Source organism: Fusarium solani (genome assembly GCF_023522795.1).
Source record: "Fusarium solani strain SB1 chromosome Unknown bctg00000003_1, whole genome shotgun sequence".
Taxonomy (NCBI): Eukaryota; Fungi; Ascomycota; class Sordariomycetes; order Hypocreales; family Nectriaceae; genus Fusarium; species Fusarium solani.
Genome location: NW_027072154.1, coordinates 2,768,139 through 2,793,495, shown reverse-complemented (window position 1 = coordinate 2,793,495; position 25,357 = coordinate 2,768,139). Strand labels below are relative to the sequence as shown.

Sequence of the window (25,357 nt, the reverse complement as noted above, 5' to 3'; positions counted from 1 at the left end):
TTCCCCGCCGCTTCCGCAGGTACTGAGTTAACCCAGACGCATGCACCCCGGATGATCCCCAAGAATGCCACCCAGTTCGAGGGGCTGCGCCCGGAGAACTTTCGGGGCTTCGAGATCAGGGCCGATAAGCCTGTGGGACACCGCCTAGAAGCTTGTTGCAATGACATGTCGCAGCCACGTAATCCTCCAACTCGAAGCGAAAGAAGGCAGTGCCTTTGTCGTTTGCACGAAATCGTATCGAAAGAGGCCGCCCTCGTGCAATGAAGCACGCGTATTAACCCCGTGGACGAGGGCTGAGTTGAGCAAGCACCCCAGGTCTGCGGGGTCTCACGAACCGGCCGTGAGTTGGTCCTGGACCGCCAAGCAAACCACTTGGTTACGCGCTTGCACTGCCTGCGAGACTAGGAACTCCCGCCTGACTAGGGGGTTCCCAGAAACGCTCGCCTTCTCACCTCAGCCTCCTTGATGATCTCGGCGGCTAGGCTTAGACTTGGAGCCAGGGTTGCGTATCGTTCAACCTCCAGGACTACCTCGTTGATGATTTGATCCAGAGCTTCTCGATGGGGCACCAATGTTAGCAAGATGCCAAGCAAGGACGGTGACATGCTGGCGCCCATGATGAGTAGAGTTTGAGAGACCATGGATAGTGCCCCCTGCCAGATATATGGCATGTGCCCAGCATGACTATATCGAACGTTAATCGCAAAGTAAAAACAGGGGCTCAAGATACGTACTGTTCGTGGATGTGTTCCAACTGGCGGATGGAAGCCTCGAGACATTTGTGACAGTTCTCCCGCACAGCAGGGTCTAAAACTGCCTGCTCATTGTCCAATACTGCCAAGATGTATGGCCGGTAGATTATTGTGCGGCAGGCGAAGAACCGAAGTCGAAGCACCGTTTGGATAGGGTCTTGAAGGACGGTTCGTGTGAAGGGAAACTGCAATGGTAATGGTAGGCTTTCGTACCACTGCGTTAGCTGGTAGTCGAGTTCCCCGACAACTGGCTCCAAACTTGTTGTTGATGCGATCGAATCTTTCGAATAGATGAGTTGGCTCACCCTGTTTAGGAGTCGACGCAGAGCAATCTCAGCAAGGAAGTACCAAAGCTCATCACGCCCAACGGCCTGCTCCGACTCTTCACCTTCGAATCCACACGGGAGGCCAACGTTTTCTTCAAATTGTACCACGCCTGAGTGAGGTAGGTCGAGCTCTGCGAGCAGGTCACTCTCGAACAGGAGAGCGTTCCAGTAAATTCGCTCCACAAGTTCTTTTTGATGGCTCGGGATGCGGCTCGGTGCCATGAGGAGGAGCTGGAGTTTCGTGCTGGTAGTGCAGAGAAGGTTCCATGCTTCCATAGGCCGGACGAGATAAAAGTGATATGCAGCAGCAAGCAGGTGACATTGAGCTGCAACAACGCTGTTCGCGGTCATCATACCCGGAAGAAGTGACCAGGCCGCCGTGAAGTATTGCAAACCAGGTGGATCCTCTTGAGGGACGATTCTAGATATGCTTCCATGTAGACTTGCTTGGCCAAGTGCCAAAACAAGAAGTACCACGCAGCTCTCTGGTCCTTCTCTGAAACCGTTGGAAAGGGCGGTGCGGTACTGGCTTCTCCAGGTATACGGGTTGACGCAGGCGTACCAGACGTTGACCCTCTCGAAGTAAGCCTCGATATACGCCTGGGTATTCGAGAGATCCACGCAAGGAGTTTTCGTCAGAGAATGGAGCGGCTCTCGGGCCATTTCCAACTGGAGGAGGATTTGCGGATCATACGGCCGAGAGACCAAATCTCTGATGAGAGGCCATTGCAACAAATGCATGGCAGCGTTGGTGTGAACCTTGGGCATGGTAGAGATGTTCGTTCCAATCGGCTGAGCGGACCAAGTGCCAAATCCACCGTTGGGAATAGAGACAAAGTTGGTGGGGTTGACGGCCATAACAAGGTTGTCGCCACTAAGACCCGTGCCATTGCTCATACCAGGCGAGTCTTGGGTCAGGTTGAGGCCGTTTGGCGATGTGCTCACCATACTCATCTGCAACAGGCTTTCGATACGATTTAACCGCTCGAGGATCAGCTTGTCGCCGGCATCCAGTTTGATACCCGGCTCTCGATAGATGCATTCAGCACCAAGCTCGGTACATAGTTTGCATTTGGGTTTAGTCCCGTCACAGCGGGATTTTCTCGAGCGGCAAACCTCGCACTAGAGAATGGTAAGCATGCGGAATGAGCAACAGCGGGTTCATGTCGCAACGCACAGCGATGGTGGCCCTGCGCCGGGGATAGTCGACACCTGTTTCGGTATTCCTCCTCTTGAGCGGGTTCGAGCCTTCATCACTCGGGAGTTTCTGTGTGCCGTTGGTCATGGTATCGGTTCTGTTCTCAGATGACTGGGAGAGATGACGGGGGTTTTGCGCCGAGCTCAACATGGTGTCTCTACTGAAACTAGCTGTGCGCTGGTTCTTGAAATTAACAGGGGATTTTATTCCAATCTCGTTGGATATGGCCGTGAGTGAAGCCGCCGGGATTTCTAGCGAGAAGCTGTCGCGTGAAGGGACGGCAAACGGCCTGGCCGCAGCAGTCATGGAGGCTGAGTGAGGAGATTCGCCTGTCGAAGATGGAGACATGACGTGGTAATGCGAATAGGGCGAGATGGGGTAGCTGCCTCTGGTTCAGAGTGCGGCAATGGATGAGGTCGATGCTGGGTCGGTCCCGAGGGGGAAGAGAGCTGAAGGCGCGCACAATCCCAGAGAGTTTGTCAGCGAGGCGACATTTCGGGCCAAGGCAAAGGAGAGGTGGTCGGTAAGACGAGGATCAGGCGATGGGATGAAAGCTCCAGAGCAGAGTCAAGGCCAAAGCTGACAGCGGGCGACTAGTGGTATCTTCCAAGAAAGGCGACAAGCCTGGGAGCGAGGTGTTTGTATGCCAGGCGTCACCGTTACAATGAGGGCATTGCGATGTTCAAATATTTGACGTCGCAAGAGGCGTTCCGTCCGAGGACCGAAATGGAGGAGCTATGGTTATGTATGGGGGAGCGGCAAGGACAAGGGTCTGAGAGGACTCTGTTACCACTGTACTTGACGACCCCGGACCCTGGTGCGGCCGGCGGTGGAAGAGGGTGGTGGAGAATCGGCGGAGGAGATTTAACGATTTGGGAACTTCTGGAGAAATGGACCGCTTGCTGGCCTACCACAGCGGGTGTTTGAGGGATCCAATTAGACGAGTCAACGGCTGCCAGGCCCCCAGAGTCCCAAGACCACGGAGCATGGAGAGCCCGCGAGGCAGGGCAAGGCAGGGCATGGCATGACAACCGAGGGCAAGACTGAACAGGCTGGACTCGATTGTGTTGGGCGCAGCTCTGGGCAATGGTGGTGGTGGTGGTGTATGCCGTCGTCTCGTCTCGTCTCGTTCCGTCTCGTCTTGACTTGATCGTGACAGCTCGGGTGATCCAATCTGGGGAAGCCCTCTCGTTTCGCCGGCTTCGCGAGACTCCGTTGGCCATTCTGGAGCACTGGCCCGATCCATCCCCCAGAAGCTAAGTTAGAATCGGCCGCTTGACGCTTGCCCCTTGCCCAGGCTTGTCATCACCCGCACGAGGCAGCCCGAGCCAGTTGTTCCCGTTGAAGCAGCCAGGTAGGGGACAATCTTTTGATGAGGGAGGGTCGCCTCAAGGACGGATTGGTGGGTCGGTCATATCACAGCTGGTTGTTGTGTGTGGAGAAGTTGGCCATGCGAGAAGGGTCGTTGAAAGTCTCGTCGTTCCATTTTTTCTCGGGATATTCCTGAGACTTGTCACAATCTTGGACGCTTGAGTTCCAGGTTGTGAGGTCAAAGAGCGTGCATGAAGAAAGGCTCGAGTTGTAATCTGAACCCAAACATGTGCGCTGTGAGACATCCGCACTGTATTTACATGGACCAGATCCACCTGGGGTGCAGCTGTATGCGCGACATGTTGCTGCTGCTAGCGCGCTGTAGCCCAGTGCGCTCTCAAGTGTATACGGTGCCATACCTTCCTTTACCTGCTCTCCTCCGTCCCATCCATCCAACTTGCGTCATTTCACATCCTGGAACTGTTTGGTTTTGTCCAATTTCTTTTCATCTAAATCTTTTCATTATACAACTCAGTTGCTAGAGGCAACTGGCTGCTAAAACCGCAAGGCTACTCAGTTGTGAGCTCCCCTAGGTGTCTCGGTCTCGCAACATCTGTACCTTGTCCGGCAGAGCTTGACCAGACGAGATGGAGATGCTTCGGTCTAGACCTGGTGGTCAATCGAGCCTTGCTGCTTCGGGTACTTGATGATCGCCTCGGATAGTAGCCGTGCCCTGTCGCTCGGGAGCCATGGGACCAAAAACCTCTCCACCCATCACGATACCTCGGATCATGTCTCGTCCTTTGACTCTCAGAGATCTTCAAGAATCTCCGGAAAGACGGGAAGGCTGATGAAGCTGCGATGGAGCCAACAGCCTCTTCTCGAGGCAATACGCTGGGGCAATATAGGTCGTCAATGGGCGCCGGTCAGCATTTGAACGCACTGTCCTGCGAGTCGCCCTCACGATGGCAGCATACGAACGGCCCGAATAGGAGGGCAACTTCGGTAGAGCCTGGTAATCCTACCCAATCCGATCCTCAGCCTGTAGCCGACCTGGGGGCCCAGTGCACCCCCTCCCGGTCTGGGGGCGCTGAAAATGATGCTGGTCCAGTTCGGAATGCTTGTCAAACCTGCGGGGAAGCTTGGGGTGTGGCACGTTGTCTCCAACAGAGGAAAAGGTTGGCCAAGGTTGTCTGACTGACGCCTCCCAGATCATTTCGCTCAGTGCAAGTACCGACACGCGGGCTGACGCTCACGCCTAATGCGACTTCAAGGAGCCTGACCTGGGTTGACAACCTTTGAGCAGCCGCTCGATGTTGAAGATAGCGACGGTCTCAGCCACGGCGCTCACCGCAACAACTTTAGGAGTCTTTGCGAACCTGCTCTCATGCAGCTGCTGTCGTCTCATCACACGGAAAACCTCAGCCATGCATCATCGCTACACTTTCTTCGGCGGGGTCCTATGCACCCCAACCGTTGCTTCACAAGGCTTGCCAGCCACGAGTTGAACTATTGAAAACGACGACTAGAACCTGGTCGGGTTGTCGGAACTTGACAACTTCCGAGTCGGTTCTGTAATAGAAGTAAAATAAGGGTCTTGCATGGATCCGTAGAAGGCTTCTGTACTCGGCTCCGAGAGCCCCGTGTGCTGCCTTGAAACAAGTTCATCCCACTCGTAAGTATCTGCAAGGAAGAAACATTAATGCACTGATGCTATAACATGCTTCAGGGCGTTCCCCCTGCATCAGAAACTGCAGATAGCACGATCGCCACAGCTCCGAGATGGTCGATCACCTGGGGACATGGCAGCGGAGCAAGGCGACCTGCCCCTGGCACTGCAACCCAACTTGCTCGGCTTCATCCTTCATCGGACTCGGAAGCCGTCGACCCGGACGCGATGTTCTACGCATTGACGTCTGATCGAATGCGGATGCGGCTGATGCTTGAACGACTCTAACAGGACGCACATCTCGGAATGTGGGCGGCGCCGTCTGACAGCTACATGACTCTCATGTATGCCCTCACGCCCAACAGAGACAAGGTGCATCACGGAAGAGGACCGGAACTGCTCGTAAGGGGGACGATCAATGCTGACTTTGTTTGAAATATGGCCTGATCACTCATTAAACACGACAGCTGTGACTCCGCCTTCCACTTCGGCATACGCAACAAACTTGCCCAGCAAGCCTGTTTTGACATCTCTCTCCATGACGACAACTCGGCCATCACTCTGAAGTGCCACCGCAACCAAGGTTCCGGCCTTGTTGATGGTGAACTGACGAGGAAAACCTCCTCCGCAAGGCACCTCCTGACGTAGGTTGAGGTGTCCCGTCTCAGCATCTATCTCGAAGTTGACGAGTGGGTCCGAGACGATACTCGTGGTGTTGCCGGGATCAAAGTTGGGTACCTTGAGAGTGTTCTCGTTCCGAGAAGAGAGGATAAGAAATCTCATGTCAGGCTGTGTGAAGAATGTTAGCTGACGTTGAACCATCCTTCAGAACCCAAGAGGTCGGCACTTACAGAGACGACAACTTCAGAAGCCGCTGCACCCTCTGGCGCATCCTTGTCCTTGCCGTGGACGCCACTCTTCCAGATTTCCTCAAAAGCGATGGAGTCTTGGCCGTACGCCACCTCATAACCGACGATTGTGTTGCCCAACTCGGTAACAACATACATGAACGTCTTGTGCTTGACAGCAAAGGCGATGTGTCGAGGCCCGCTGCCAGCAGCAACGGCCAGAGGCCCAAGCTCTATCAAGCCAGGGCCCGCGTGATCGACAAGATATACGCGGATGAGGTCAGCGCCTAGATCTGGCACCAGGACGAATCGACCACTGGGGTCAACAACCGCGGCATGAGGATGCGGTGCCTCCTGCCGGGAGGGGTCCGGGCCAGGCTTAGCAAGTTCAAACTCTTGAACTTGAATGGGAGATATCTTGGCTGGATCCCGAATGTCCCAAGTGGAAAGGGCTGAGCCACCGCTGGATGCTCTGTTAGCTTCTGGACCTCATCACAAAGGGGTAACATACTAATGAGCCACCACAAGGCTGTGGCCTCTGTCACCGTACAACGAAGCGCTGACAGGCCCAAAGACTGTGGACACCTTGTCTAACGGCGTCAAGGACCCATCCCGGTTTGTCCTAAAGGACACGAGCGAGCCATTCTTGCCATCCTTCAACCCCTCGTCAAGGCAGTAAAGAAGCGAGTCCCGGTCAGCTAGTGCAAGCCACGACGGACTCCCAGCACATCCCTCGGTTGTCGACACAGGTGGAAGAACAACGACAACGCCCCCTTGCTGTCTGACGCCCGTGATGTTAAGCGTAGTGACAACCCCGCTGTAGGAGGCCACATAGAGGAAAGATTCCGAGAGCACATGGTCTTGCAAATAGCCGTGGGTCATGCCCCAAGGCGCATACCCGCGGTTAAGTGTGTGGTACGCGCAGTGAAGCAGCAGCAGAAATACTGGCACCACGAAGAACAGGGTCGAGACCAGCATCGCGGTGCTGTTGTTCCGAAAGGGATTCCCTAACGAGGAAGCCCGCCTGTGAAGCAACCCCATTGTGTGATTCCGGCTCTCGGCAGCGTATTAAAGCGGCAAGTCGATAATCAGATCGGACTCTTGAGAGTTGACGACGATGGTCAACGACAAAGCAAAGCAACCCGACCTCACGCTAGCTATCCGGCGCTAAGATTCGAGCAAGCATTGCCCGAATGGGCTGGACAGGGGGTTCTTTTAGCCGACGACGTTGCTGCAGGGGGATGGGATGGAGTTGATGCGGAGCAGGTGGAGAGGGGGAGCGGGTGATGAAGGAAGCGATTGCGGGTTAAGGGAATAAAAGGAAATGAGAGTGAGTGTGAGTGTCCATGGAAGAGTCAAGTCGGTTGAAGCTGGGGAGGATTGTTCAACCCTTCTTTTCAGTGGATGCCCTGCCCTGCCCTGTGAGACAGACAGGGACAGACAGGGGCTGGTGACAGCTTCAACAGCCACAGCAAAAGCCTCCCTCAGGTCGATGCCATGCCATGCCATGCCCATGGATGCAGTGGCACCCAACATCTGAGATCCATCCATTCCACGTTTTAACGGGTCACCGTTCGTACGTATGTATCATGTGCCCGTTTCACATGCATCCATTTCCATTCTTGATTAACCATATCCCGGTGGGTGGGTTCAACGGTCGAGGACCGTGCCTTACATCCATCAGCAGCAGCAACAGAGCCACACCATGACACGGCCGCTTCCAGTCTCACATCATTCCACGAATCATGAAGCGTATTTCATCAGCCCACCATCTTCAACACCCAACAACTTCCTCAAAAGAAATGGTCATAAACACCAGATGTTATTGTCTTTTTGTATCAACTCCTATAGCTGGAAAAATGTCCAAGCCCGTATTTACTCCCCTTTTTCCTCGTCTTTTATCACATTCTCCTGGTATCATATGGATCTTGAACTCACCCCGCCATCACCCCTTTTCAACACAACACATTCCTAGACTCTTAACGCTCCAATCATCACTTCCTCTCACTCCCAAACTCAGGCCTTCTCGGCAGGGAAATCTTGAATTGCAGGCGTAGTGGTTCCTCTTGAGCGGGACATGCTATAAGGTGCCTAGACGGAGTCAGTTAGTATCAAGTTACAATCAATCGAATCAATATTTCTTGCACGTACCAAAACTTCCTTTGCGTTGCAGACTCTCCATGCAAGTTTCCTCACACTTCCGTCCGCAGCCACGACAGATGGTGCAAACTCGATGCCAAACATTTCTCGGATCGCATACACAATTCTCTTGGCGTACTTGGTGTCTCGCTCAACGTGGCCACCAAATGGTTCCTCAGGCTGGTTAGGCGCAATATCAGGATCGCGGTCCAAGCAGTTCTGAACGACTGGCAGAAGAGCTGACTCGACTGCTTGCTCGTACAGTCCCTTAGCACCAACGTCAACGTCCTCCTCGTCAAATTTGCTGATACGGATCTCAAAGGGCTCGGAAATGCTGAGAGCAGTGTGGTGTCCATCATGGTGGTATCGGAATTCGAAAACACCTTGTGTCCACCACAGCTTGTCTCCTCGGAATTCAACCTCGCCTTCCACCATGTCGATCTCGGTCGCCTCGGTTGTTGAAACAGGATGCTCTTCCACAGCAATGCTAACATCGGCTGTCAACGAGTCATAAACGCCAGCATTTGTAGGTGCCCAGCGTCCCAAAGATGGCACCTCGGTCGTTTCCCTAGAACGGTTGTCCGTGACCATGTAAAGGCCAATCCAGTCCTTCTTGCTGTGGCCCGCGGGTGCCCTCCACTTGACTCGAAGAGGCGCGCCGTACTCGTAGCTCATGGTCTTGACTTGCTTAGGGAATCTGCCAGTCAAACTCTCCTTTCCAGTGAACTTCTCGTCAATAGAGGCACTCATCGAGGGCGTACCCTGCACTGAGAGGGAGTACAGCTTGGGGTCGTGGCCTTGCAGGTCGGGAGCGATTCGCGTGATGGTGAGTCGGGCGGGGGGGCCATGTTGAACAGCGCCGAAGTGTCCCTGACAATAGTCTTGACACCAGCCGCAAACTTGGGTCGAGCAGTATCGAGGAAGTCTTCGACAAATTGAGTGGTATCGTCCAGCACCTTGTCGACGCTCTCCTGCCATCCCTTGACGGGTGGGGGAAGCGAGCGCTTGATGAACTTGGTAAGTCCTGCCTCTCTGCGAAGGCTCCGGCCGTAGATCTTTTGCATGTGCGGTCGCTCGATATACGAGATGTAGAAGACGGTCAGGATCTGGGTCACCAGGGCCATGAGGAAGATGGATCGACTCCAGGTGATGAGCGCAGCGCCCCAGACACCAGCAGTTCCAAAGAATCGGTCAGGGTTGTTGAGGAATCGGTAGATGGACTTGTAGGTCAGCTTAGCCTGCTGGTCAAAGAAGAAGTCACCGCAGAACCATCCGAACTCGCCAAGGGAGTCATAGACGCTAAAGGCAGTCCACAACTGGAGGGCCACCAGTCCGGCACCGAGAACGTGCTTGAGCATCACCAAGCCGTAGGCCCAGTCCTCAGGGGGGAGTACATCTTCCAGCACGCAGCAATGAAGGCGGTGTTGCACATGATCATACTGATGTGGTGAAGGCCCTTCCACTGACGCCATGCCTCGCCAGCACTCTCGCCGAACTTGAGGAAGTGACGCGTCCACATCTTGGTCTTTGACTGCTTATCCAGGATGAGGCCGAGGCCGAGATGATACCAAACGCGCCACGCCAGTGCGTGGAGGACAAAAATGGCTTGCCAGACGGGAGTTGAGGGCGTCACAAAGGTGAGGACAGCTACATAAGATGGCAGAACAATGACGGTAAAGTCAGGGACTCGGAACAGGTCAATGTTGTTCAAGCCAACGAGGTTGTGGACCGGAGCGGGCGATTCCTTGTGCGTAGGGGCAAGAGTCTGCTCATCGAATGCGCCCTCAAGCGACTTGATATCGGCGGGCACAACATCACCTTGGCTCTCAGAGGCAGTTCGCTTGCGAGGGGGCGGGGGGTTGTAGGTCTTCTCAATGTGAGGGTTCTCAACAATCACGAGGAAGGCGAACTGGGCCAAATGAGCGAGGATGGAGATGAAGAGCACCTCGTAGCTGGCGGCCATCATGGAGATGCCATAGTAACCCGCGTAGCCGATCGAGTACATGGGGTGGGGAGCCATCTCAAAGACACCGTCAAAGGTCAAGTCCTGGTCGATGAGGTAGAAGAAATCTCCCCAGTACCAGGCAAAATCCTTGACGACGCGGTGAGCGTCCAGCTTGACCCATAGGTTGAAGCCGATGAGAGAGATGCCAATGGCCCATCGAGAGATGCCAATCAGGGGGTTCTCACCCTCGGGGCTGTGACCACAGACGATTGCAAAGAGGCAGTAGGACACGAAATCACACATGAGGATCAAGTCAACTACCCTCCGGAAGACCAGCCATGTGTTGTACTCAATGGGGGCCTTTTCGAACTCGTAATCTTCCTCAATCTTTGTCTCGAGCTCGTTCTTGAGCAGGTTGTAGAGCCATGGTCGGGGGTTCTTGCCGGTGGCCGGGTTCTCAAAGAGCTTCCAGCGACGAGCCCAAGTGACGAGACGGCGATGGTTTGACTGAATCTGAAGGAGAACGCCAATTCCGATGTTGTAGGAGGCTCGCCAGAAGAGAAAGACAAAGGCAAAGACAATGCGCTTCCAGGCAGAGGGAAGGAAATAGGCAGCCAAGATGTGAAGACCAAGGATAGTCAAGACAATTGCATCAGAAAAGTTCTTTGGTTGTCGAGGATCAAGAAGTTGAGAAACCATGTCATGAGTGGTGGGGACAATGAAGACTGTTTTGACATGTGAAAGTCAGCCAACGCGACAAACCATCTTCTGCCACGATCAAAGCGTACCTGTGCCGTCCGGGGTTCGTCCATACGTCTTGCTTGCCTTGTCGGATGACACATTGGCATCGGCATTGGCATCTGACGACTCGCGACTGTGCCCTGGTTGTGAGGGGAGCTTGTCTTGATCGGCCAACGACTCGACCCCAGGCTGCCGAAGCCGAAGCCCAGGGCCGGTGGAGGGCAGATCGGCGGCAGTACTCATGACTGAGGTTGCTTGATGCTCAGCAGAAGAGCAATGTTGAATTGACAAGACGTGTGTTGATGAATTGGACGCCCTTGAGGACGAAGGGAAAAGAGAAAGAAATGGTTTAGAAAGTAGAAATGGCGAGTGAGGACGGGACGGAACCTAGAAACGGACAACTGTTGGGGAGGCCCCTCGTGCGCTCGAAACGACGTCAGGGCTCCGCTGAAAGAGCACGGGGCCAGTTGGTTGAGCTCTGCTCTGTCTGCTCCGAACGGGACACGACAGGGCACCTCAGGACAGGGTCTGGAGCTTGAGCTGCTGGAAGCTGGGGCTAGCTGATGCGTCGTGGGTGGAGGGAGAGGAGGGATTTAGCAGGGGAGCCGCGCTGTGCCTCGATTTATTCCCCGGACCACTTGCAGGAGAACGTGCAAGAAGCCACCAATGGCGCGACTTTGAAGGTTCGTCTGGGCTTGTGGTTAGTCGCTGATCTGTTTGGTCTGTGGGATTGGATGCGAATAAGGATGAAAGAGGGTGTGGTAGAACTTGACGGAGGCAAAGAGCAGACAGACTTGCCCACCGTGTAACACATGCCACCTCCAGTACAGGCGGGGAGTAGTTTCCCTCCCGGCTGCAGCTGCTCCTGCTGCAACCGTTCAACGGGGCCCGCCCGGGGGCCACTGAGCGAGCGCTGCAAGGGAGCAGGAGCCGCTAAGCCCACTGTGACACCGTGGAGCCCGCCAGCCTTACTCAATGCGTGGGGCTAGGAATGGCTCCAAACACCGCTCAAAGAAAGACTTTGGACTTCCATCAACTTCTCCACCTCTCGGCGCCTCAGTCGCGTGCCCTCCCTGTTCGGTCCGTAACTTGGGAACAGAGCCTCCATCGGGTGAGTTCCCTGCTCGAACCATTGCTCTACGGAACATCTCCTGATGTCTACGGCCTCACATGACCCGGCCGACGACAGCTCCTCGACGCCGATTCTACCCGGAACCTGCCCTGCCGCTGCAGAGACGGACTGCAGCCGGCGCCCGGCGCCGTGATTGAGGACGCCTCCCGATAGGTACCGCGGGAGCTACCCCACCAGTCGGCGGTGGGGGCTCGGATGCGACTCCTGTGAGCTTCGACCATGGAAGAGGCCCAGTGGCTTCTTTCACGTCTCACTGATCCTTGAAGGCCAGCGCACGAAATGGACCCTCATTTAAACGAGACCCGTGGGGTACAATCACATGTGAATCTGAGCAACAGAGAGGAAAGAGGCATCTCAGATCAATGCTTCGCCCTGTTGCGGGCTGAGATTCAAAGTCAACATTGAGGTCATTGTGACTCGATACGTTTGCAAAGTTGCTGCCATCAAAGTCTCAATTTCAGCCCAGACTCGCTTGTCCGTTTCTCAAGACCTCCCAAGGCCGTGAGCACGAGACCCTGAGCTGGATCCGGAAGCGACTCTCTCGCGATCGTCTATCACCCCAAGCCCTAGTCATCAAGCCTTCAAGGGTCTCGACCTGCGACCCTTGCTTTCACGAGCTAGTCGATTATGTTGAGAGCGAAATACGCCAATGGCTAATCTTACAGTGGCCTTTTCTAATCCGCCTCGAATGAATTCCGAAGGGATCCCGTTGACCCGACTGCTGGAGGCGAGAGAGACATTTATCCCGCAGTGTCTCGTCCCCGCTATTGAGCCAGTTTTCATCTTAGAATAAGCGGTTCACGAGTTGTTGGGAAGCTGAAGCTCATTGGTCCCTGGTCTGTTTTCGTCTTTTAATTGCTATCTCTTTCTCCTTCGTTGTCATTCCACCCGTCTCGGAGTCGAGACATCTGCTGGTGGGCAAGGATACCAGCTCGCGGTAGTCCCCTGAAATTACGAGCTCTTAACGACTCACATAATTCTCAAGTCTGGGAAATCGCTAAATAATTCCTATCTTTGGGTCGAGTCACGGGCCGACTCTCAGGGAGCCCTATTGGCACGGTTAAAGTCTGCAGTGCCCTGCTTTACGAATCGTCCAGTTGGAAGAATAGAATGCCATGATGAAAGGCCTCGGTAATGCATCGAGCCTTTTGCATACCACACGTCAATCACAGCTCCCGGTACTCAGGTTTAGTGTGCGTTATTCCTACTAAGAGGACACCGCAATTTCGATTGGGAATCAAAGACGATTAGTGACTCTGTTGGGCTTCTCTGATTTCGCCATCGGGTCTTGATTCGGTCTTTGAACTACCTCGGTATGTACGAAGTAATAAGTGGCGAGCTAGGAAGCTACTAGGGTTCCTGAGGAAGACGTCCTTAAAGTACCTGACCAGACAAAGTCGTTTGGTAGGAAAGGGGCTCGGTCGTGACAATTCATTCCACTTCCCTTTTCCTGAAAGAGGGGGAACCACGCAAAGGGACCATCAAACTCCAGGCCACGGAGATGATTTGAACTGACGTTTCAGCTTTACTAAACAGGTGTTGTTTTCTGTCTTGGGTACTTTTTTCTTCGTTGAATTGAAGCCCCGTGGGTGTTTGGCAGCCAGCTTTGGCGAGCTCACCTCAACAGTGCAGGACCAAGTTTAGTAGCTTCAGAGAACATCCATCCCCCAAGCCCTAGGGATCAGAAGGCCTTTCCCCATCATATCCAGGCCCTTGTCGAGTCTAAGCTTTCTTGGCCTGAACATGGCTGCTTACCTGCCCAGGGTCGTCCAGAGCCTAATCGAACGACATGGACATCTACGACCCACGAGCAGGCAGATACAACCCAGGTTGATCACAGGCATATCACAGCACTTGTTATGCAACAGTAATCATTCAACGAGCTGGTCTCCCAAACATTCTCGCCTCGTCCAAAATCACAATCGAAGCAGGCAATATCACTTTTGTGTCCCCATCTCATCTCAGAACCGTACCCAGACGTCGAATCATGAGGTTGAAGCCCTCAACCAATGCATTACCGTGCCCCCTAACTAACCCGTGACGACAAGAATTTAAAATCCCTACTGAGCCTTCTTGGCAAACTCCACCCGGAGAATGAGATGCTTGAAACCAAATCCGTCCATCTTTGCGCAGGCCTTGACAGCGTCGCCGCGGTCTGCGAAGCTGATAAAGGCGAATCCCTTGGCCATGCCGGTTTCCCGGTCCTTGGCAAGGAACACTCGGGTGACACGACCGAACCGCTCGAACATATCGCGCAGCTCTCCCTCTTCGGCCATCTCGGAGACCTGTGGTATAAAGTCAGCATACAACGCAAGAGTCTCGGGGCGGTAGCACTCACGTTGGTGACGCGCAGCGTAGCAAAGTCGTCCCTCTCGCCAAACTTGGATCCCATCCGCTCGCCAGCTCCTCCGGTGCCACGCAGCGCAGGAGGCACATATGAACCCTTCTTGGCACCAACCCCACCAGCGGCGGCAGCACCAGGGTCGTCGCCCATGCCAGCGGCAACGTCGGCGGCGCCGCTCTCTCCGATGGGGGCCATGGTGTCCTTGTACGGACACCTGGCAGTGAAATGCTCGCCGTTGCAAATACGACACTTGACCTTCTTGTCCTTGAGCTTGTCCTTCATGGCCTGGGCGTTGGGGTCGGCCGTCTCGTCCTTGGCATCCTTGCGCCAGTTGATGCTTGGTCGGAAGATGATGTTCTCACCGACGGATGTGGTATCGGGGGCAGGGCCTGGGGGATCCTTTGCGCTGAGACCAAACTTGGGCCAGGTTTTTCGGTCGGCGACGCGGGGGTTTACGGTCTCGGTGTGGGTGATGAATCGGATGCGGCGAGTCGTCTTGACCTTCTCGCCGTCGTCATTGTAGCGGAATGTGATGACGGTCTTGGTGCCGTCCTTGTTGGAGATGGTCTGGGGGGAGGGAGATCGGTGGAGGTCTCCTCGATATCGTCGTCGTCGGCCCAGTCGTGCCTGTTTGATGGTGGGGTTAGTCAGAGGGCATATCGATACCCCAGTCCGAACTGCGCTGCACTCACTTGGGCTTGTTCGCAACGGCGGCAGCCATGATGAATCGAGCGTATCTGGGCGACTGTTTCTATATCGTCGTTTTCTCGCGGTGCCGTCGGGATGCGTCGTAGAGCTTCGTCGGGGCGTCGGTTCGTGATCGTGGGGTTTCTCGGTGATGGATGAATTTAATCACTTTTTCGTGGTGCGGCGATTGAACGGTGGTGGGGCAAGTGTCAAGCCACAGAACAGCTCCGAAGGAGTAAAGTCACATGATGTGCACCAGCCACAGGGCCTACGTTATTCCGCCCCTGAGAAGCTGCCCAGCCATTGTAGTGTGATACATCAAGTCCGAGTCTTTTTTGTTGAACCTTTGGAGGCGTATGCCACTTTCTGATTTGGAATCGTGCCATTCTGTCAAGCCAGAGCGTCACTGATATTCTCGGGAATATCGGCACGAAGCGACAAGCGCCTCGAGGGAGTGGCGCAGGGTTGAACTCGTATGCTTGCCCAGCCGAGACTGTTACATGCGTCTGTTGGTTTGAAAATAGCTCGTGTAAGAAGCGGTGGAAATTTGAAACACATCGAGGACAACCAAATGTGCATTCAAATCTCCAAAAGTCAGCGTGGTAGATGCACGTTGGCGCTGGCATCACAATGGGAGGCCTTTCAAGCGCTCCGGTTTGAGATGCCAAGCTTTTGGGTGAACGGGGGCGTTCGGGCCTGGAAGGGCCAAGCGTGGCGCAGCTCGTTGCGCACACCAATCCCATGCCGCGTAGTCCCGCAAACGCGGCCTGTGGCGTGCAAGGGGCCATGTGAGAGGGAGAGTTTAGCACCGACCGACGGACACCAGACACTTACTTTACTACTAGTTACGAGCTTCCTCTCCTCACCGTCGTCTTTCCTTTCTCCTCGTCTCGTCAATACCTACATCTCTCCTTCTGTTCATATCGACTGATATCCTATCCTTCCTCGCGAACCACAGATCATCCGCTCATCCCTGCGCGCTCCCTATTCGCAATCCACCACTCCCTCTCCTTTTCAGAGTCGCACAGCGCATCACCGCTTCACCATGGCCTACAAGCAAGACGAACCGCCCGCCTACGGCCCTCCCCCAGGTGCCCCTCAGCCTACCTACGGTGGCTATCAGCAAGATCCATACCAGCAGGGCCCTCCGCCGGGTCAGCAACCCTACTATCAGCAAGGTCCTCAGATGGGATACTACAACCAGCAGCAAGGTCCCTTCCCAGCTGGACAGGGCCCCTATCCTCCTCAGCCAGGTCCTTACGGCCAGCCCGGCGGTCCTCCTCCTCAAGGCTACTATCCCGAAGACGATAGGAGAGGTGGTGGTTCCGGAGGTGGCCTCATGACTGGATTACTCGCCGGTCTGGCCTGCTGCTGCTGCTTGGACTGCCTCTTCTAAACAAAAAAGAAAAACCGACTACGCAAAGACCTACCACCGCGATATCACCGTCACTACACTGCGCAAGATTCTCGAGATTTTGATGGCAATTGGGGCCTATTTCACGAAAGGCAGGAGACCAGGGGGCGAGCGCAGCGTTGGCGCATCTGAAGACGGGCAGAATTCACTGGAATGTTAAAGGCGTTGGGGTTTCGTTTGATTAGGTACCGGAAGGACTCATTCAGCTGTTTTTGCTTGTTTCCTTGATATCAAAGCACGACTTCTAATCATATAATTCACCTGAACGAATGCAGACTAGTATGTGCTGTGTGTTGTGCATATGTGGCCGCAGATCTCAAACTGATCTGATACTATACCCCGGCAAAGAGTGTCTCGAATTCTGCCCTGACCTTTTCAACGCAGTCGTTTGTGTAAATCATCTTTTGCACGTCTGGAGATGCCCACTTGTCTGGCACGGCGCCGTTGCTCTTGTGCTCCTTGAACATCCTGTCCCTCTCCTCCTTGGCCTTGCCCTCGCCCAGGTGCAACGTTCGCCCGGACATGTATGCCATCTGGACGAGGTTCGAGGTCCACTCCTTCCGAGACAGCTCGTACACCTTGAGGCACCTGGCGATAGTTTCGGGCCGAGCATCAGGGGCTTGTAGCAGCACCTCGGCGATGGTCGAGCCGTCCTCGATGGCCATGGCTGCTCCCTGGCTAAGGTGCGGCAATGTCGGATGACAGGCGTCTCCGACGAGAGCGACGGACCCTTGTGTCCAGGTTGGCAGAGGCTTGTACATCCTCAGACGCCACTCGCAGACCTCTCCTTCAGGGACCAGGTTGAGCATCTTTTGCACGAGAGGGCAGAAGGTCTCAAAGACCTTGAGCATGACTTTCTTCGACCCCTTGGTTGTGTACGTGATGGAAGGGGCCGTGGCAAAGTTCTCATCTGGTTGGACTGTCGACAAATTATAGATGGACTTGTTGGCGATGGAGTAGGCAATGATGTGACGCTTCTCTCCTACCCATCTGACAACCTCATCACTGTCAACCAATGCCAGAAGCTCTGGATCGTGGGCCATGTCTTCCCTCTTGAGCATGATTCGGTAGGCAGCCTGCCCAGTCTCGGCCTCTTCAGGCTCAGCACCCACCTGTTGCAGCAGCTGGGTCCGCGTCACACTCTTGATGCCGTCGGCGCCGAGTAGAATGTCAGCGTGGCACGTGTAAGGCTCCGAGTCTCTGGGCTGGAGCTTGAATGACACCCTCGGGGAGAAGCTGGTGATTTCCAGTAGGCTGGTTGAGAAGTGGAACTTGATGCTGTTCTCCTTTTTGCACGCCTCATACATGTGGCCAGCCAAGGAGGATCGATGGCCACAAAGGTGAGAGTAGCCATACTTGGCCTTGATGTCAGGCATATCGACGTGAGCAAGTTCGACATTTGTAGCTCCCTCTAATCATTGTTAGTCAAGTCCTGAATAGGGGAATGGATCAAGGTATACGTCTGATGCTGCTCCCTGCCACACAGGTTGACTCCTTCTCAATGCCCTCCCAGCAACCCAACCTGTCAAGGATCCTCCCCATGTTGGGAGCCATCTGAATACCGGCTCCAACAAACCCGAGGTTACTGGCAGCCTCGTAGACATTGATGTGTTTGAAGCCTCGTTTAGCCAGGGCGAGGGCGGTTCCAGGCCACCCATGCCCGAGCCGATGATGGCGATTTCCAAGTCTCTAACGTCAGACATGTCGGCGATGAATTCGTTATCTTGGATACTTGATGGTTCGATCAATCAAAGTAAAAACAATAAGACGCATTTATAAGAAAGGCTGGACTGGTTGTTTCTTTATCCGATTATACATGCGTCGTCGTGTTACTATCCGAAGTAAATGCCGGGATGCGGGGGAGTTCCGACGCACCTGAATGGAGCATTTTACTCCCGATTTTCGGTCGCCTTTTTTACAAGAGCAGTTCGTAACGAATTGAACAAGTTGGATTTTAGCTTGAGATTTTATACTGTGTTTTCTTTGTCATTGTCAAGGGTGGAAATGACTCTGCGCTGACTGGTTGACAGGTAGACAACCATCACAAGGAGTGACATCAAATGCGTAGCGAAGTCGGAGAGTCTGTACAATACCAACGTCACTAACACTGTCAATGGAACTCAGTCAAATATCTTCGGCATGAAATTCGGTAGCAGCATCATCTTTGATTTGTCATCTGCAACTTCATACTCTAGAGGTATTCTCATGAATCATAGCTATGTGAGTTATGAGAGCCAAATCCAACTTTTTTTTCCCCAAAACACAAGTCATCAAGCCATGTCAATATCCTTGATCTGCTCCTTCTTCTTCTCCACCGCAAGCGCCTCGTTCATGACCTGGTTGGGGTCCTGATCGCCCGCGTCCAGGACCTCGAGGTTGCCTCCCTCATCTGCCGTTCCAGTTCGGTAACCGCTGTGGCTGCCAAAGACGTACCAGACGTATCCAGTCATAAAGACTGCCACGACGAGGAAGGCAAAGACTGTCCAGTTGCCCATAGCGTACATGGGAGAGGTGCTGCTGGGGAACAGGAAGGGAGCAGAGATACCGCCAGTGTTTGCAATGGCGATCATGCCTCCAGTAGCCAGGGCCGTTGCGGTTGAGCCTCGGACGGTGGCCGTTCGGTGCTAGATAGAAAGTCAATAACCAATTTCTGCGTGTAATGATGCTAGAAAGTTCACTTACAGCAACGAAAGGCAGAACAGCTGCGTTGGTGCAGGCAATGATGAAGACGGCAAAGTAGCGGACACGCCAGTTGGTGACAACAGCGAGCAGAAGATATCCAGTAGCCACAAAGGCTAAGCCACCAATAACGTGCTTCGAGCGCTCCTTGGTCCTGTCGCTGTGAAGACAGTTGCCAATAATGATGAAGAGGGCAAAGACGTTGGGAGGAACTGTCAGGAGCTGGGCGTTGTATCCTTTGAAACCGAGCGAGGCGACGATCGAGGGGGCAAAGTACCCGAAAGCATTAAGCGAGTTGGTCATGAAGAAGTACTGAATGGCGAAGAGCCAGAAGAAGGGCTCCATGACGGTCTCCTTGGCGACCTTGCTGTCCCAGTGCTTGTCGCCCATCGAGGGAGCGTAGGGGCCAAGGCGCTTGACGGCGAATGCTCTCTCCTCGGGGGAGAGCCACGAGACAGTCTGGGGGTCTGGTCAAGCGCAGGTTAGCATGATTCAAGGTGGTATTTGCATGTGTTGGTACTTACAATCGGGAAGCCAGAACCACACCATGACACCGACAATAACAGCGGGAATGCCCTCTAGGACAAACAGCCTATTGCACTTGTTAGACAACGAGATATCAACGGAGCAACTTCAAAACTTACCACTGCCAACCGGCCAAACCAGCCTTACCGTTGAGGAAAGAGATACCAGTAGCCAGCAAACCTCCAAAAGCACCAGCTACTGCGACACTGGAAGCAAAGATGGCCATTCTAGTCGCTCGCTCCTCTGGCTTGTACCAAAAGCAAAGGTACATCATGACACTATTCTGTCAGCAAAGCCTCTCTTCCCCAGGAAAACTTCCAACTCACCCAGGAAAGAAACCAGCCTCGGCGAGACCGAGAAAGATTCTCACAATCAGCAGACCGGCATATGTCGAAACAGCAGCGGTGCAGATGGTAACGATGCCCCACGAGACCATGATTCTGGAGATCCACTTGCTGGGCGAGAAGTACTTGAGGAGGATGTTGCTGGGGAACTCCATCAGGACGTAGGGGACGAAGAAGAGGGCCACGGCGATGTTGTACTTTTGGCCGGTGAGGTCGAGCTGGGCCACGATGTTGTCCTCGGGGGTGTCATTGTTGAGTGTGCGTGCGTTGCCCAGGTTGACTCGATCGAGGTAGTCTTAAGAATGTCAGTAGATGCTTAGCCGAGTTTGTATAGGCACATACTCAGCAGGTAGGTGATGCAGATCCAGGGCATGATACGGAGATCTTGCTTCCTGACGATCCTCTTCTCCATCTCCTTGTCATTGAGGTCCACCGTCTCCAGACTTGGAACGTCTAGAGACGGCTTCGCAGAGAGAAACTTTTCCCAGCTAAACATTGCATGCAGCTTCTACAACAGATTCTAGAAGGCGGCACTGGGGGAGAGGGAAGACGAGAGATGAGGGGTCAAGATCGTTGTGTTAGTCGTGCAGAAGCAAGCTTATTTAACTACACAAGCCGTTCGTCCTCCCACAACCCGCCACCTGCAGATAGAAAAACCTCGTGCCATAGTTTATCTCTGATCTTACCCCAAATGGATTGACCTACAAGATAGTGACTGTCCTGTCGAAGGAAAGGATTCAAGATCAGGCCGGGGAGATAACGGCGGCGGCGGGCGGATGGCGGCACCGCTCATGCAGGTTTTTACCCCGGATTTCAGCGAATAAGCTAGCCTAGTAAAAGGAATTGATAGACTCTGGGCACGCAGAGCATGTCCACCTTTGATATGAATGCTTCACGGTCGTTGGTGGCCGACGGCGAGGTGCCGGCGGGTATCTACTAGGTAGTAGGGCTCCCGGAGAAAGCTCGTACCATATGAAGCTGGGGTGAGATGCGGGAGTCTTCCTCATTAGTCTACGAGTCCCGTGCCCCCTCTATTCTAGGTTTTTTACGTATGCGGTTCTGTTTTCTTGTGTCATATGGGGCCAGGATCTTGGTCAGGGTTGCAGTGAGTCAGGTTTGACGATCGTTGGGTCGTATCAAATCCCGCAGCGAGATGAATAAGTTGTAGCATGTAAGAGAATACCTCTATCCTCTGATCCGAGTACGCGGTTATTTATTCGGAAAGAAGATGCTTGCTTGGTGCTTGAGTCTTGCCTCAGTGTCTTGTCATGACTATAGGAAGAACAATTAACCACTGCCGGCGAAAATTACCCACCCCGACAATTTTGGTAGTTGGCTGTTGCTCTTACTAGGCAGAACCTCATCTTATTGGTCCTCGAGGTTCGGGATCTGAGACGCTATTGGTGGTTCGGTCGTATATCTAGACTCCGGCAGTTGGTCTGGTCTCGGTGAGTCCGCCATGATAACGACGGCACGGATCTCACTGTAACAGAAATAAAGTTTGGGCAAGATAAGAGAAGTTATAAGCCCGTCACGTACTCTATAGTCCTCGGCCATGCCGTTATCAAGACGGCAGCGAGAAATTACGACACCATCTAGGGTATGTTGGTTCGGACCTACATCCGAAGGCTCAAAATATAGTGTGCAGCTTGGCCCGGCTGTGCTCCGACAAAGGTTTGGTTGTCAATCATCGTCAGTCAAGGAAAATTACACAGATGGAATGTCGTTTACATGAAGCAGATTCAGTTCAAGGTTGAGTGCCCTTCTTCCACCATATGGGCTGAAATGGACGACCAACAGGGCATCTGCCTAGCGGGGATCATGATCCTTTTCAACCACCTGCATCAAATCGCCTCAATTGGCAGATCAGATCTACAACTCAAAAACATTACAATGTTGAACATTGAGATAATTACTCACAAACAGCTACTATCATGACTTCATTTCATCGTCTACCCACCGAGATAATCTGTCGCGTCCTAGAGTGCTGCTCAAACAAAGCAATAGCCAGCATCGCAGCGACATCGCACCACCTCTATGATATCGCCATACCGCTTCTTTACAAGCGACAAGCAAAGCAGGGAAACCACGACATCACCTTCTGGGCTGCTGAGAATGGCCATGTCGGAACTCTGAAGCACATCGCCGAGTACATGTCGGTCCGCGTCGTCGCCGCTGAGGAGTGGACGCACAGGGTATACGACACCTCTGGCGACTTTGATCCCCAGACGGATGCTGTAACTGGATGGTACTGGACGCCGTTACATGTTGCCGCGGAGCATGGACAGGTCGATGCTGTCGAGTTCCTGCTGGACCACGGCGCCGATATCGATGCCCAATCCTTGACACAGCGAGACCTCGGCCTTGGGATCGGCATAGATTCCTACAGCATTGATTTCCAAGACCGTGGAATATTCGAGTTGCCGCCTCCCGTCTCGTTCTCGCCTCTCGTTGCAGCCATTCATTGCCAGCAGAACGATGTGACCGAGCTGCTCCTCCGTCGCGGCGCCTCGATAGAGATCTGCGAGACGGCTAGTAAGCGGCCATGCGGCACCACGGCGCTGCATGTTGCCGCCATAAACGGAAACGTGGAGGCCATCAGGATGATCATAGAGGGAGGACACGCAGGGCCAAACGATCCAGACGCTGATGGATACCCACCGTTGCTCTGGGCGGCCCGATACTTGGGCATAAACAACGACGCCTCAGCTGCTTCTATGCAACCGCTGCTTGACCTCGGCGCTGACATCAATTACATCGCCCCCAGCGACTTCTACCCGGGATCCCGTCACTCGCTGGTGACTATCCTAACCAAGCGATGGAAACCATACACAGCCGAGGCACTCATCGCCTTAGGGGCGACACCTCTCAGTGACCAGGAGTCAAGGGAGATTGATAGGGTGGCCGTGACGCACTTCTGAGACTTCACCATAGAAACTCCCCACCAGATATTCAAATGCCATACATGCGTAGAGTAGTCGTAAACATATCATTTGCTAGTTATTAGAACCCCTTGTCCTACTTATCCGCGTCCCTCAACCATCGCGCTCTCTCGAACCAACAGTCGATCTCGACCCCGAGCTTCGCAGCTCCCTTCCGCCTTCTGGTCCTGAATCTGGAGTATGCGTTGCGCTGCTCTCTCGAGCCAGGGGCGATGGGAAATCCGGAGTGACTGATCGTGAGTCGCTTCCGGGTCGCTTTGGCTTGGAGCTTGTCGAGAGCCTCTTCCGGCGTCCAGAAATCGAGCCACTACTAGATCGACGGCTGACCTGGTGATCTTCACCATCCAGAGTCGGCGTCTGGCTCCTGGTGGAGCTGGTCGAAGCACGACGAACACTGCTCCCCCGGCGCCTACGTTCCTTTTCGATTACGTGATGGCGCGGTTGGTGAGCTGCCTTCTCAGGGTCTTGTCGTCGGAGCTGGGGCTGTCGCCATGGGAGCCACCATAGCCACCCATATTGCTGCCTTGCTAGCTGGTGATCCCGTTCCTTGACCTTTTCACGCAGCAATGCGCGCCGCTCATTCTCCTTCTCCCAATACTCGGTCCGATAAAGCTCCCAGTTCTCTCTAAAGGTAGCTGAGAAGGGTTTGGCAAGGAGTAGCAGTTTGACGTAGTCGCCACCTGGCGCGAGGTCCTCTTCGTGGCCGCCCCGCTCCTCATCTTCGTGGGGCAGTATCAACGTAGGATGGCTATCGTTCGAGATCTGAAGCTCCCTCTCGACCTCGCGCAAGAGGCTGGGCTCGACGTATCGGTAGGATGAGCTGGCGGTATGCGAAAAGAGGCCGTAAGTCAAGAAAAAACCAAGGGTCGAGAGCGCCTCAGCCCACCACGGTCGCCGTATTATGACGAGCTTGCAGTTAAAGCCGCGCAGTCCTCTGTTGGAGACGGCAAACCAGCGTCGCGGCCACCTGATGCCGCGCTCCCAGATCCCAGTTGCCCACACAAGAATCGCGGTGATGATGCCACCCATAAAACACACCTTCTCGGCACCCTCTACGGCCCAGTAGATAGAGCCACCGACGCCCCTACCGTCTTCTCGGGGGGCAAAGAAGAGAGCATATCCAAACATGGCGATCCAGATGGTCAGCAGCGCAAGGAAGAAGGTATGATGGCGCTTCCTGGCGCGCAGCTCAAGAAACTGGGCACGCAGCGACGCCTCGAGAATCAACAGATTCAGGTAGATCATGGAGGGCGAACTCGGAGTATGGATAAGAGGGTCGCCCTGTTTGCCCAAAGAACTCGAGCCAGCAACCTCCTTGACGCCCTGGCTAGGGGCCGAGGCGCCCTTGACGATGGAATCGACGTCGTCGGCCATGTCGCAATGGGGGATCCAGAGGTGTAGTCGGCCGAGTCGGTCCCAAGAGGCTGGAGAGCAGCCGATTAGGGAGAGCACAAGGCCATGCACTGCAGAGGAGCCAAGGTGCGAGGCGAAGGGAGGGGATCGATGGGCGGTCAAGTTCGGGTCCGATAAGCGACGGGAAGGAAGAACGGGAGAAGGGGATTCGTCGCTTCGAGGGTGATTAATCGGACTTGGAGCCGCTGACGGCTTAGGGTAGCGCAAAACGTGGGCGATGCGAGAGGTGGTTGTGGTGGTGGTGGTTGATGTTAGTTTTACTGGTGACTTTTTCTGGGGAACGTGGCGGGTGGTGGAACGTTTCTCGGTGGGTGGTCCATCGTCATCACAAGCCAAAAAGAACAGGGAGCTCCCCTCTAGGCTAGCGGCTTTTTGCTCTGCAGTGCAGGGCAGAAGGCCTTGAAGAACTTGAAAGCCCCAAGCGCGGCCTGTCGGTACTTGTATGGGGTACCTGATGGGCTAGGGTGATCCGAGCGCCAATTGCAGTGGATTCTCCCAACACGTTGGGGAAACATCGTTGGTGCAGCCGGTACCCAGTACAAGGCAAGGCCAAGGCAAGAGCGGCAGAAACCGATATATTCCGCCTCCCGTCTTCCAGGTTCCCACTAACAAGGCTCCTTGACGTTCTCTACTATTTTTTTACTTGCCTCAACAACTCCTTGACCTCGGGGGCGAGCCCTTTTACACTCTTTTCTCTGCCTCATCTCATAATCCGCTTCCAATCCATTGCTGCGGACTTGGCAATGGGTATCTCCGTCTCGTCGATTCCGCAGCGGACTTCATCCCATTAACCATTAACACAGCCGCCGGCCGTCGGCATCGGGACCATCCAAAAGCCGATCTCTGCGTTAACTCCGGTTCTCGACTTGCGTCACGGTCGAGGCGTCATCAATTGATTGGGGCTCCCTTTTTTGTCGCTTTGGCTGCCTGAGCCTTCATAAAGAGGCC

At 54.2% G+C, this 25,357-nt stretch overlaps 9 protein-coding genes across 9 annotated transcripts; 2 read left to right on the top strand and 7 right to left on the bottom strand.

The window, feature by feature from the left end:
• Positions 1–419: 419 nt before the first annotated feature.
• MRS44_006437 (uncharacterized protein) lies at positions 420–3,499 on the bottom strand (the record flags this gene model as incomplete). The annotated part of the gene is made up of 5 exons (XM_065621768.1): positions 420–684; positions 735–2,200; positions 2,256–2,658; positions 2,740–2,830; positions 3,067–3,499. The coding sequence occupies 5 exons, from the start codon at positions 3,497–3,499 to the stop codon at positions 420–422; spliced, it is 2,658 nt and encodes an 885-aa protein (XP_065477840.1).
• Positions 3,500–5,703: 2,204 nt separating this feature from the next.
• Positions 5,704–7,082, bottom strand: MRS44_006436 (uncharacterized protein; the record flags this gene model as incomplete). Its single annotated transcript, XM_046273348.1, has 3 exons — positions 5,704–6,045; positions 6,108–6,567; positions 6,616–7,082. The coding sequence occupies 3 exons, from the start codon at positions 7,080–7,082 to the stop codon at positions 5,704–5,706; spliced, it is 1,269 nt and encodes a 422-aa protein (XP_046139970.1).
• A 1,038-nt stretch (positions 7,083–8,120) lies between these two features.
• On the bottom strand, positions 8,121–11,172 carry MRS44_006435 (uncharacterized protein; the record flags this gene model as incomplete). Its single annotated transcript, XM_065621767.1, has 5 exons — positions 8,121–8,195; positions 8,256–9,040; positions 9,133–9,639; positions 9,684–10,913; positions 10,977–11,172. The coding sequence occupies 5 exons, from the start codon at positions 11,170–11,172 to the stop codon at positions 8,121–8,123; spliced, it is 2,793 nt and encodes a 930-aa protein (XP_065477839.1).
• A 2,949-nt stretch (positions 11,173–14,121) lies between these two features.
• MRS44_006434 (uncharacterized protein) lies at positions 14,122–15,396 on the bottom strand (the record flags this gene model as incomplete). The annotated part of the gene is made up of 3 exons (XM_065621766.1): positions 14,122–14,346; positions 14,400–15,156; positions 15,365–15,396. 3 exons carry the CDS (start codon positions 15,394–15,396, stop codon positions 14,122–14,124), a joined length of 1,014 nt encoding a protein of 337 aa, XP_065477838.1.
• Positions 15,397–16,137: 741 nt separating this feature from the next.
• MRS44_006433 (uncharacterized protein) lies at positions 16,138–16,488 on the top strand (the record flags this gene model as incomplete). Its single annotated transcript, XM_046267666.2, has 1 exon — positions 16,138–16,488. One exon carries the CDS (start codon positions 16,138–16,140, stop codon positions 16,486–16,488), a length of 351 nt encoding a protein of 116 aa, XP_046139974.1.
• Positions 16,489–16,838: 350 nt separating this feature from the next.
• On the bottom strand, positions 16,839–18,209 carry MRS44_006432 (uncharacterized protein; the record flags this gene model as incomplete). Its single annotated transcript, XM_065621765.1, has 2 exons — positions 16,839–17,917; positions 18,083–18,209. 2 exons carry the CDS (start codon positions 18,207–18,209, stop codon positions 16,839–16,841), a joined length of 1,206 nt encoding a protein of 401 aa, XP_065477837.1.
• A 567-nt stretch (positions 18,210–18,776) lies between these two features.
• MRS44_006431 (uncharacterized protein) lies at positions 18,777–20,550 on the bottom strand (the record flags this gene model as incomplete). Its single annotated transcript, XM_046283781.2, has 6 exons — positions 18,777–19,130; positions 19,189–19,652; positions 19,710–19,777; positions 19,830–19,988; positions 20,037–20,349; positions 20,397–20,550. 6 exons carry the CDS (start codon positions 20,548–20,550, stop codon positions 18,777–18,779), a joined length of 1,512 nt encoding a protein of 503 aa, XP_046139976.1.
• A 1,438-nt stretch (positions 20,551–21,988) lies between these two features.
• Positions 21,989–22,975, top strand: MRS44_006430 (uncharacterized protein; the record flags this gene model as incomplete). Its single annotated transcript, XM_046267674.2, has 1 exon — positions 21,989–22,975. The coding sequence occupies one exon, from the start codon at positions 21,989–21,991 to the stop codon at positions 22,973–22,975; it is 987 nt and encodes a 328-aa protein (XP_046139977.1).
• Positions 22,976–23,089: 114 nt separating this feature from the next.
• On the bottom strand, positions 23,090–24,370 carry MRS44_006429 (uncharacterized protein; the record flags this gene model as incomplete). Its single annotated transcript, XM_046280528.1, has 1 exon — positions 23,090–24,370. The coding sequence occupies one exon, from the start codon at positions 24,368–24,370 to the stop codon at positions 23,090–23,092; it is 1,281 nt and encodes a 426-aa protein (XP_046139978.1).
• Between the last annotated feature and the right edge of the window lie 987 nt (positions 24,371–25,357).